General features: G+C 41.2%; 1 protein-coding gene across 1 annotated transcript; it reads left to right on the top strand.

The window, feature by feature from the left end:
* The first annotated feature begins 900 nt into the window (after positions 1-900).
* LOC121276165 (Krueppel-like factor 6) lies at positions 901-11,464 on the top strand. Its single transcript, XM_041184236.1, has 4 exons — positions 901-1,328; positions 3,937-4,516; positions 7,557-7,680; positions 9,081-11,464. Exons 1-4 carry the CDS (start codon positions 1,227-1,229, stop codon positions 9,130-9,132), a joined length of 858 nt encoding a protein of 285 aa, XP_041040170.1. The 5' UTR covers positions 901-1,226; the 3' UTR covers positions 9,133-11,464.
* The last annotated feature ends 593 nt before the right edge of the window (positions 11,465-12,057 follow it).

The raw sequence follows: 12,057 nt of genomic DNA, 5'->3' as shown, positions 1-12,057 counted from the left end.
GAGAAAAAAAATCTTTTTTTCATGAAGATTTCCAAACTGTAATCCAAATGGACTCCTTTGCATTTCTGCACTGAAACTTCAGAGGAGTGACGATTTCAAACGCAAAACATTTTTTTAAAATCAATTTTGCTTTACTTTGTTCTAATAAAGGTGATCGCAACTGTGTGAAATATTGACCAAGAACGTCAGACCATTCAATTGACCGCTAGGTGCAAGGTAAACTTTTTTAAACTCAGAATTTGTGCTAGCATGATTCACTTATAAAACTTCTACGATTAGAGGGGGGGCGGGGGGTGCGAACTATTTAAACAGAACAAAATTCAAGTGAGATACCGTCAGATGGTTTTAAAAAAAAGAAACCGCCAGAGCTGTCACCAAAGCAAAACCGTTGGAGCTTTTGAAAAAAAAGTGGAGAGCTTTGCGGAGTTCGCAATGCTGGAGCGGCTGCGCTTAATGCCCAGCGCCTTTTTTTCTCCACTCCCCCCCCCCCCCCCGCCGCCTTTGAACCAGCTTATAGCGCTACCACTCTGCAGCGCATCGCAACTGAGCGCTACAGCGAGCCGCTCTGCTTTCTCTCGCCTTATATATACCCTGCTAAAAATAGCCTGCCCCACTCAGCACCAATGAGGCGCGGGGAAAGGGGCGGGACGGCGGCTAGCCAATGGGCGGCGCCGTGACATTGCGCCTTCACCCGGGGAAGGGGGGCACCCCCCCTCCAGGGTGCGTCGAACGTTCCGATTGGACGCCCATGACATCATGGACGTGGCTCTCGGGGGGGGCGGCGTGATTGGCTGTGTGACGGAGCGGGACGGGAGGGGCGGGGTTTGCGGCGTGAGGTGATCACATGGGGGGAGGGGGGAGTGGTGGAGGGAGAGGGAGAAGGGCAGGGGGTGGGGCTGTGTCCGCTCCGCTGAGCTCAAGCTCTCAATAGGGAAGTGAAGCGGCGCTGCGCTGACGGTGTGTACATGTTATATGAGTGAGTGTGAGAGAAGGGGAGGCTCTCACTTCATCTCCTCCTGCTCATTCTGCCACAGGCTCCTTGACTGACGGGCTCGTATCGGGATACCTTCTTGGTGCAAACTGTGACCTTGTGCTTTGCTGAGATACGTTGCACGGTATTTGGGGAAGGGAGGCAGAAGCAATTACCTTCCGCTTTTTTTTTAAAAAAAAGAATCATTTTGTGAAAGAAGTACCAACACAAGCAGCTACAGTCAGAGGCAGACAGTATGGATGTTCTACCCAGATGCAGCATTTTCCAAGAGCTTCAGATTGTGCACGACACTGGCTACTTTTCAGGTCTGGCATCACTTGAAGAATACTGGCAGCAGGTGAATATTATAGTTATTTTTGAATGGAAAAACCCTTCGCTTGGTTTGTGTGTGTGTATGTGTGGGTCCTGCACCATGACATGCATTTGTGCAACTCCGTGGTGATTCTGAAAATTGAAGTGATTCCCCCACTTTACACTTTTCAACACTCATTGTTTGCAGCTGAAACGTACTGTTGAGCTGGGGGTTGAAATTTGGCTGCACTATTCTGCATGAAGCAAATATGGGTTAGAGTACTTGTAGCAAACTCCAGTCCTCTGACTCAAATTTGCCAGTTACAGCAACTGTCAAATTGCCAAGTGTTTAAAAAAAACTTTAGAACTGTATTGGCTATTGTCAAGTCGCCGAGCCTCCTGAACAAGGGTAGGCGGCGACGAACGATTAGCAATTGCTGCATTTGTTGGATTATATATTTTTAAAAAAATCCTAATCAGTAGGCTTGCCAGACTTGGTGGTTTTATTCTTATTTACAAACGTAGTTGAAAGGAATGTTGTTCAAGTAGCTTGCTGTAATGTTTCTGGCGAGATAACACGAATTACCATAAGAATAGCAAAAGATAAACCCAGTTCAAATACTCATCATATTTGCCGAGGACCAGGAATGGTTTGAACGGCGTTGAGATGCATGCCGACGGTTTGTTTAAAGCTCCTGCGTTGTATAATTGCATGCGTTTCTCCACCTCCACCCCCAAACCCCTGTTCTTCAAAAGAAGCTGAAACATTCAGTACGTGATTGAAATTGATCCAAGTAGTTTCCTTCAGGCATTTAGGATTGGGCAGACGGCCAAATTCGTCCTCGCTTAGCCTTGAGGGGCATTTTTACTACAACAATCTACAGTTCAGTCTTGTTGCTAATGTGTTTACTGGAAGGTTTGGAGGAGAAGATAGGAGTGTTGGACACGACTTTTTGAATGTTTCAATCGGTGGAAATATGCTGTCTGAAAATAAATTAATACATGCATATTCATGAGCTTTAATGCAAAATGACCCAGGAACAATCGATTGCAATAAACACTCTTACACTGTAGATGTGATGACAATTTATGTCCTATACAATATGGGGATCAAGTATTGTGAAATATTAAATGAGGAACACATACGGTCATAACAGCAAAATAAAGCCAGTTCAAATATTTGAGGTCCACACTTAGATACGGTCCACAACCAGTAATTTATAGTTGATTCTGTACACAAAAAAAATTTGAAGTAAGTGACATAAACTGCAAAGTGGGGATATAGTGTTGACAATTGAATGATCAAGTCATCTGAATCCAGCAACTTTTAATTAAGAGTACATTTGGTGATAGCTTCCATTTGTGCTCTCACTATTGGAAGCCAAAGTTGCAAATGCAAATCATCTTTGTTTATTATGTTTAGTTGATTATTTTCTTCCTTAAAGAACTTCCTGTATTGATTTATTTGCTCTTGTGTGCATGGTTGCTAAATGCTGAGCCAAGCAAGTTTGCTAAAGGGGGGGGGGGGGGGTTGCAGGGAAAGAGGATATTGTTGATTGTTGCTCATGCCATCCTGGTATTGCATTTTTTTTATAAGAGAGGAACTCTGTGCAGATGGCAGAAACGTGTAGGAAGTATCCTCTGGATTGAAGTGATAGTACAATGACTCACATAGCAGTCCCTCAGTGTTATTGGTCAAAGATACTGAGGGAGCAAGAGGAAAAAAATATTTTGCACTCTGCACTATGGGACTTCCCTAGAGCATTCCAGAGTAATTTCCTCTCCTGCATCCTGTTGAGGAGCACTTTCCTACACTTTTTTGTTCTAATTGACATTTTCGTTCACACACAATGAAGGCGAACCAGGCCAAGAGTTCTCAGTTTGACTATTAGCCGGCGAGATCCACTCCTTGCACTGTGCTTGAAATTCTTTGAAATAGCTGATAGGTCATGTTTCCACACATACAGGAAGCTGTGGTTCTCTGGTAGCTTTGCTAGCACGCCTGTACTTTGAATCCAGCACAGCTTGTGAGTCAGCCTTACTAAATATGGCTTTCTGTTGTCTGTTATGTCAGGCACCAGAAGCTGGTTCAGAATTTTTTTTAAAAAGTGAACATTTGATCTGCTCCTTATTCCAGTTGTTTGCATTGGATCAGAAAAACATGGTGAAAAATGCTCTCTTTTTTAAAACAAAAAGACATATAGTATCTGTTGAAAGTACAGGAGATCCTTCTTAATGACAAGTTAGATGCTATGAAGAAGGCCCTCCCCTTTTGTGTAATAATTTAAATTGGTAGTTAGAAACCTCAGAGTAGCTATAACAGAAGAATGGTAAATTGTGTGTTGGAGCTGAATGGGCTTCCTGGCTTCTGTAAACAATGGATATTATTGCATGTGTATTTTGGACTAGATCAGCTAAATACTAACATCATTTTAAGAATGCCTTTTATGTCTATCCATATTTTCAAGCACCTTGGGACATTTTATTGCAATAAAGGTGCAATGCAAATGTAAGTTATTAAAATGAATATACACACAGAACTGGAATGAGAACAGTCAAAGGTAATTTGTTGGCTATTGACAACAAAGACCCAGGGGAGGTCCTTCAAGAAATCTTGACCACTTTAGTAACCTTCATATATTTCTTCCCTGCAGACTTGCCTGGAGTTGGAACGGTACCTTCAAAGTGAGCCCTACGTCTCGGCATCTGATTTTAGATTTGACGGACAGGATGACCTCTTGAGCAAAATCATTATGGTCTGTGGGGACAAGGATGAAACTGACAAGAAGAATGCAAGCTTATTGGAAGACGAGGCCCAGGAAAGTCAGAACCTGGAGACCAACAGCATGAGCTCCGATGTAAGCAGTGAGTCACTGGACAGTTCAGAGGAGCTATCGCCTACAGTAAATTATACCTCAAACCCCTTAAGTACTGTCCTGGCAAACTCTGGAAGTGTAAACTCTCCGGTTCTTTCCACCCCACCATCGTCTCCAGAGCTAACCAAGGAGTCTTCTCCGCAGCTGTGGGGCAGCCTGCAAGCAAGCATTCCCGAGCTGAATACACCAGTTAAAAGTCGCAGTGGAAATGCTACAAAACCATTAGAAAAATCTAGTCCTGTAAATGGAGAAGCATCACCCGATGGGAGGAGAAGGGTTCATCGCTGTCATTTCAATGGATGTAGGAAAGTTTACACCAAAAGTTCACATCTAAAAGCACATCAACGTACTCACACAGGTTAGTATGCAATTGTGTAAGGATGCAGAAGGATGAATAACTGATGTAACTTTGCCAGTTTTAAGTTTGCCTTTTCACCTTTTATTTAAGGGGTTAACGCAGTGGATTGTATTCAAATGACATTCATATTTAAGGCCTGATGCACAAGCTGTTCAGATTGTTATTAAGCATTGCTGTTTATGAAATATATGGAATGAGCATGGGATTGAGACGAATTAGCCAGCTCAATCAAAAGGCAGAGGTATAATGCTCCAAATAGTCCCGTCCTGTGCTGTATGATTCTGCTATTCTATGATTCAAAGAATAATGCTGTAAAATGTCAAAAAGTGTGTGAGTGCTTCAACTGAGTAGCACTTTATATTCTGGTTAGAGAGAGAAATGGCTATTTTGTGTTGAGGAATTTCATTGGGTCCTTTTGAACAGTTTTGCTGTAAACACTAAATTAAATCTCAGCTTGTTAGATGCCACCCAATTCAAAGCAATATGTGCAGCCTCCATAAAAAGGATCAAATCTTGTTTTGCATGTATGTTTAAATGGCAAGAGCCAGTTCAGTAGGTGTATTGTTGAAGTGTTGGACAGTCAAATAAAGGACCCACGTCTGAATTCCAGCCTCCATTGACATTCAGGCTTGGCAATCTTCTTTCTAGGGAGAATGTCAAGCAGTGTGTCGGAGCATTCTTCCATCGCAGAGTCTTTCACTTGGTTGGTAACTGAGACCACACCTCCTTTTAGCCATTCATGGACATAGCAAATGATTTGATATTCCTCAGACCTACTCATAACCAGCGATGTCATTGAGACTTGTGTAAAAACTGTTCACTGGCAGCAATTGCACCACATGCAATGAACGTGCAAGCTGCTGTGCCTTGCTAAATTATTTGGTGTAGTCATGGAACACCATGGACTGTGAGCTGAGAGAGCTGTCGGTTACCTGCCTCCCTGCAGAGTGAGAAAGTGTGGTAGTATGGGGTCTAAAAAGGGGAGGGGAGTATAGATAAACAGCTGAAACATATTTGCCACACTGCCAAATAACAGGTCAATGCTAAACTTTGACCTAACATTCAGGCCAGCTTTCAAAACAATTGGTGACAACATGTGTTGCAAATCAGCTTAGTGCAATTTTTAAAATTTTTTGCTGATGAAGCAATCACTTTACTATTAAATCTATTGCTAATTTTATTTGGTAATCCATACCCCAGATGCCCCCTGTGATTAGTGGCAGACGAGAGTTACCTGATATAGGACTGGCGCATTTATTAAAAAAAAAGCCAACTGCAAAAGACTATATTTCTACGTTTCTATTAGGGAGAGAAATCTTGGGGAATTAGGCATGAATAAAGCTTGAATCAATTTGTGCTGTCAATTTCTGTGAGAAATCCATTGTTTCTTTAACGTTTTTTCCCCTGCATGTGAATAGCTGACGTGAGCAGGGGAAATATTTCTATCTCCCCTAAATAACTCAAATTAGTGATGCACATTCTTGAGATCTGACGAGCAGCAATCCATGTACAATTCGCCTCCGTTCATTTTGTTTTGTTTCATGCTCCTACGGTCAAATACCTTACATCCTGGTTCAAATCCCCCCGCCCCCAGCTCCAGTGTCAGAATGGGCCAAGTTATTTTTCAAGGTTTGCCGGGAGCATGAATTGTGAATTTTGCCTACCTGAGCCACTCGAGTAGCTGTCATTCCAATAGTCTAGCAGGCACAGGGATGAGGGCCATGCTTATTTTTTAAAAAATTCTTCTTTACATCATAAATGGAAGAATGAACCATGCAAAAACAGCTGCCTGAAAGCTTGCACCTATCCACTGAAGATAATTGTAAACCTAAACTTAAGACAACTCATTGAGGATAATTTCCAAGTCTTCAAAATATGGGAAAGAGCTGAGTTCTGGTTTATGTAATCTCTGTCCAGGACTAAAAAATCTGAGCAGTTGGAAATATTGTGACAGGGCTTAAGTGCTACAATCCAATTTCTGAGGAAGCATGGTGGTCGGAAGTTTGAGATGATGATTGTTTAAGATTGCAATGCCAATTACTGCATACAGTCCCAATGGCCCTAGGCTGATTGTTTTTTTTTATCCCTCTACATAATTTTTTTCCTTGCAAATGGATTTAATTAATGTTTCATTCTTAATATGTAATGCAGTTGTCAGCTTTTGAAACAATATTATTGCATAGCTTATTAAATAAAATACAGACATCTAATTGCCTCTCTGTGGCTCCCTTGCACTCACACAATGCCATAGGAGAACTGCCCTCTGTTTAACATTCTGACAAAGCAAAGCTGTCAGTAGTTTTGTTGCTGCCAATGGTTTGCTATGTTCCTAGCAATCATAAACCTGGCATGCTCATTAACATTCTGCGAATAACGTGTGCATCAGACCTTAAATATGAATAGTATTTGAATACGATTCCCTGTTCTTGCACTCTTGAAGAAAAAGGTGAAATGGTAAATATTGTCTTGACCAATTGTTTGTGATTTGCTTAGTATCATTTTTTCAAAAAAAAGTGCATTCAACGAACTTATTTGCATGACAAAGATCAGAATCCATAGAACCCATTGACATCCTTTCACTTCTTGCTTTCTATCTCTCTCTCTGTGTCTGTCTGTCTGTCTGTCTCTCTCTCTCTTTCTCTTTCTGCCCATCTCCTGCCACCTCTGCCCTCCCCCACCACCCCTGTCAGCCTATGGATTGATTAGAGAACCAGTGTAATGGAAAGTAGTAATTATTGCGTGGCTGATTTCCCGAAAGCATTCCAGAGACCAAGTATTTATTGCAAAGTAAAATTTCAAAATATATTGGACTTATCTGATGGTATTTGAGAGTTAGCATCTCCTGCGCTTTGTCAAATGACAAGGTAACATGTTAATCAAATAGGTGTATTCAAACAGCGGTAGAGTGTATGTATGTATGTCTCAATGTGACAGTTTTGAAAAGACTTCTTTTGTTTGATGTTGTAAATGGCGCAGTTTCTCCTTGTGTGGATGCAAATTGCATTCTGCTGCATAACGTGCCTTTATTTTATCGCCACAGGTGAAAAACCTTACAGGTGTTCGTGGGAAGGCTGCGAATGGCGATTTGCACGAAGTGATGAACTGACAAGGCATTTCAGGAAACACACTGGGGCAAAACCATTTAAATGCTCCCATTGTGACAGGTATGAATATATAAACTGCTCAGACTTGCAACTCCCTTTTGTTAGAGGCTAATTTTTGCTGCATTTCATAGCTCAACGGGGATTCATCACTCTGTGCCACACAAGAGGGGTCACATTTGTCTATTCCCTGTTCTCAGTACCTGAGGAAACATGATGATAAGGAGAGTGGGAAAGCAAGGGGAGAAATAAAAGAACATGCATCACTGCACAAGGGGTCCTAAAGAGGGGGGATGGTGGAAGTGGAGAATAGAAAATATGAAAGAACTTGGAATCAAATTCCTAGTTTTCTTGCCAATCAACACAATAAAAAAAACTGACACAAATGCACAGAAGAACCATTGTACAACATGTAGTCTCAAGCAAAGCCCATTTGCCTTCGCTCAGAATCTTCTCAGCACCATTACAAATTAGATTGCAAATGTCAGAGGTAACAATGTTGCAGCACTTTCAGCCACATTGTCAGTCAAGCTGCTACACTTGGGCGAACCAGATATTGAATATGGAAGGAATATAAGTTTTCAGAATTTTGAATGACAAAATAATTCTCCTGCTGGCAAATACTGTTATTGTTTAAAACTAATTAGAAATCATGATATGAGTGGAACTAAGCCGAGTGGTTAATGTGTTTGTCTATTTATTATGCTTGTGACCAGAGCACTCTTTGCTCACTTGCTTTGACCTAGTCCTTTGTTATTCTTAAGGATTGTGGGCAAACACTGTCACTGGGCATCATAATCCTTGACCCTATTTACCCATAATTCCTTGAAAGGAAAAGCATTCCCTGGCGACTATGCAGGCCTCTAACTGTGAGCTTGGAGTAATCTAATTAATAGATTAGGAAGAAGAAAATACCACAGTGATGAATGGAAAGAGGGAGATGGGAGGGAGCAGGGAGAATGATTCAATACCTTGTAGTCAGTCCTCCATTCATTCTTCAACCAAACAGCATTGAAGGGTACGGGCTAGCATTGCATGCAATATGTCTCCAATACTTTCCCAGAGAGCCACTTTCAGCTAGGATAGCACTTGCGGGTGAGGCCACACCTTCCTATTTGGCCAAAGGAGAGCTTAAAATGCAGCACCTGGTTTTCTGCTGCCACTGAGGGGGAATGCTTGACCATTGTAAGGCACATGGCATGGTGGAACCTGGTTAATTTGAGCAACAAGCAGTCTGAGATTGAAACCTGAAAGCTCTTGAATAGTCTTTTAAAACAAAACTGGTTTTAGGAATGGAGCCATCTAAAACTGAGCAGAGTTTTGAATCCGAACAGTGTAAAAATCTAGTGCTGGAGCTATACATTTTGTACCAGGTAGATCAGTCAGGAAAAGCTACACTGGTTTGACATTGTGTTTTACCCAATGTAATTCCTTTTTTTTTGCTCCTTGTCTCTCCACCTCAGGTGTTTCTCCAGGTCTGACCACTTGGCCCTTCACATGAAGAGACACATCTGAAAGTGTCCAAAGTAAAAGTCGGTTGGCGATTCAGCTTCACAATTGAACTGCCACACGAGGAGGAACGTATGCTCCAGCCAAAGCATGCCATTTTGCACCCTACCCAGTAGCCTCCAGGGCCTTTTTTGTCAGGGTGTTCTCAGAGATTGTTAGTGTGAGTCGCAGCATAGCAACTGTGGTACATGGTGTCTTGGGTATTTCCTGAGTGCATACATTGGTACCTAACTGTATGAGTGGCTGCCAAGCCCCTGCTGTGAGCATGTGTACTGAGAACATTGTTGACTGGGTTGACTGTATGATGAGGAACCAATGATTTTTTCTTGTGGTGAGGTAAGATTGCATTAAAATGGGCTGGATGAGTGTGTGTGAGAGCGAACGAAAGAGAAACTAGAGAGAGGGACGTACCTGGAGATGGGATAACCGCCAAATGTCTTCGTTGTTCCATGCCTTAAGGAAGGCGCTGAACCTGGACAGGAGACTGACCCCTTTCCCGTGTGAGAGGAGCTTTTGGTGTCTGGTGCAGCTGATAAATGTGCAATGTGTCGAGTAGCCTTGTTCACTTGCTACAAAAAAGCTAATTTGTAATCCATTGTATAAGCTGTGTATTAAGGATATAACACAACTATAACTTTCATAATAAATAGAAAGGTGTTGCATGATTCTGGGGATTGTACACTTTTCATTCTTTGTAATTGGGGACTGCAATTTGATTCCAATTATGTGCAGTTTTAAAAAAAAATCTAGTTGGGCAAATGTTACATAACGTAAAGGAAGCCTGGACTTTTTGGTTGGATACCACTATAGCTTAGCAACTGATTTACTTAAGCAGCTAATTTTGGTCTTTTTTTTTATTTATGCCTGAGGACTAATTTCTGGTTTCTAAATGTTAATGCACTGTTGACATGAAATAATGGTGCCTTATGAAAGTGACCTTGCTACACTATTGTAGCAATCTCATGTGGGTCACCAAACAGGGGTATGGGTGACTTGGGCTCCATTAAGGCTCCCTATCACATGATCTTGTACTCTATGCCTCTTTCTGTCTTTGACATGGAAACAATAAAAAAAAGCTTTTCTTTAAATCTTCTGAGTACTAAATGCCAATTTTTGTCTACCCAAGTATTAAATATTATTTTATTTTTTTATTTTGACTGAATATAATGTATTAAAATGATCTATTAAAGGTGTTTTTATATTATAAAAATATATTGATGTGCTGTTAATGGTAACACATTCCTAGTACTCTAAGGATAAAAGATGACCATGACAAATTGCTTGGCTGTAAAGCACTGTTAATTCGGAAGAAGCATTTTTGCTTATAACCCTAATGTAGTAAAACGGAAGATTTATAATGGTTAACAGTGACATTGGAGAGACTCTAGCATGGGATGAATCAGATAAAGTGGCTCGCTGGGGCCTTTGCTAGCACTAATTTCCTTTGGTTAGCCTGCTGATTCGGCACATTAGATATTGAGCTGTCTAGAGTGCAATATCTTAATTTGACCCATCAATGGATGTCCCTGAGATGCATTTTAGCAGGCAGGTGAAAACGCGATTGCCAGGGTTGTGAATATGGTCAGAAAACCATTGTGTTTTACAGTCACGAAGGCCAACTAGAGTCACTTACTGAATTTTAATCAACTGGGTATTTTTAAAAACGCACAAAAAAAAAAAAAAATCCTTGAACATCAGGAACTGCTGCTGATTAAATTGTCGGACCCAGTGTGGGCTGGGGTTGGTGGTGGAGAGGAATGTAGTTGGATGATATAATGTTTACACAAACGCATGGATTTGAGGGCAGAGACATACACACCTTTCCTTCTATGCATTTTTATTTGCCAAAACCATAAGAGGCAGCTGCTTTTTTGAAGACAATTTATGGCATTTTGTAAACTCTGCATGTGTATGCTATGCTCTACCTAGTCTAAACAAGCCACTAAGTAAGGATGCCAATGACAGAAAGTTAAAAACTTGAATCAGCTTGTGCTTTTTAATGCAATATATAAAAAAAAAAGGTTGAATTCACTGGAAGAAAAGGTTAGGCCACGTACTATTTTTCTATTAACTTGCCAATGAGCAGTACTTGTACTGTTCTGTGGATAATGGAGCCTTAATGAAACCATATGACCTTTGGCTTGCGATTAAAATTGTTCTTATTATTGATGTTTCACATTTCTTTTTAAAAGCCCTGTTTATCTCCAAACCTCTTTGTAAAATTTTGTTATTTGAAATCTTTTTACAAGGTTTTATTTGAAATCGTTTTTTGCAAGATTGTTATATTTCTGTATGAATGTATTTTTTATTGTAAAACAATGGAAAATTCTTATCAGAATCTGTCTCTTTTGTTTCATTTCTTCCCGGTCTCCTTGAAGTTACTTGAGTGCCTTAAGCTTTTTTTCTTCCCATGTTTATTTTAAGTCCCTTGTTTGCCACCACCGCCATGTCTGTTTACAGACTGCAGCTTGATGCTAGTGTTGCATGATAACAAAATGCAGAGAGGGCCACCCTCTAAAGCAATGTCTTACCCGTGGAACACAGCTGGAATGCTACAGCACTTGGCACCATGGAGCAATGGGATGTGGGTTTTTGTCCATGATTTTTCATGTAGTGACTGCTTGATCTCCATCCCGTTACTGCGGCTTTTACTAGTTTCTCTAGTAGGGGTTAGGCACTGATTCCTCCAGGAAATGAAAAACAAGTATGGGGGAAATTTGTTGTTGTTTACCATGGCTGCTTCACTTGTTGAATGGAAGCTGTGTAATCGGACTTCTGTTTCTGGAGAACGAGTGGAGGAGTGGGAACAGCTCTAAATTCCACCTCCAGTCAACAACCTGCCTCCGAACAGGCCATGGCTTCTGGTGCATGAAACAGCAAGTTTGCAGAGAGCCACAGGTGACAGGAGGTGGAGTCTAAGTGGCTTGCAAG

This window comes from Carcharodon carcharias, chromosome 3 (assembly GCF_017639515.1).
Source record: "Carcharodon carcharias isolate sCarCar2 chromosome 3, sCarCar2.pri, whole genome shotgun sequence".
Taxonomy (NCBI): Eukaryota; Metazoa; Chordata; class Chondrichthyes; order Lamniformes; family Lamnidae; genus Carcharodon; species Carcharodon carcharias.
Note: the sequence above shows the minus strand (reverse complement) of the source record. Positions and strands in the feature narration are given on the sequence as shown.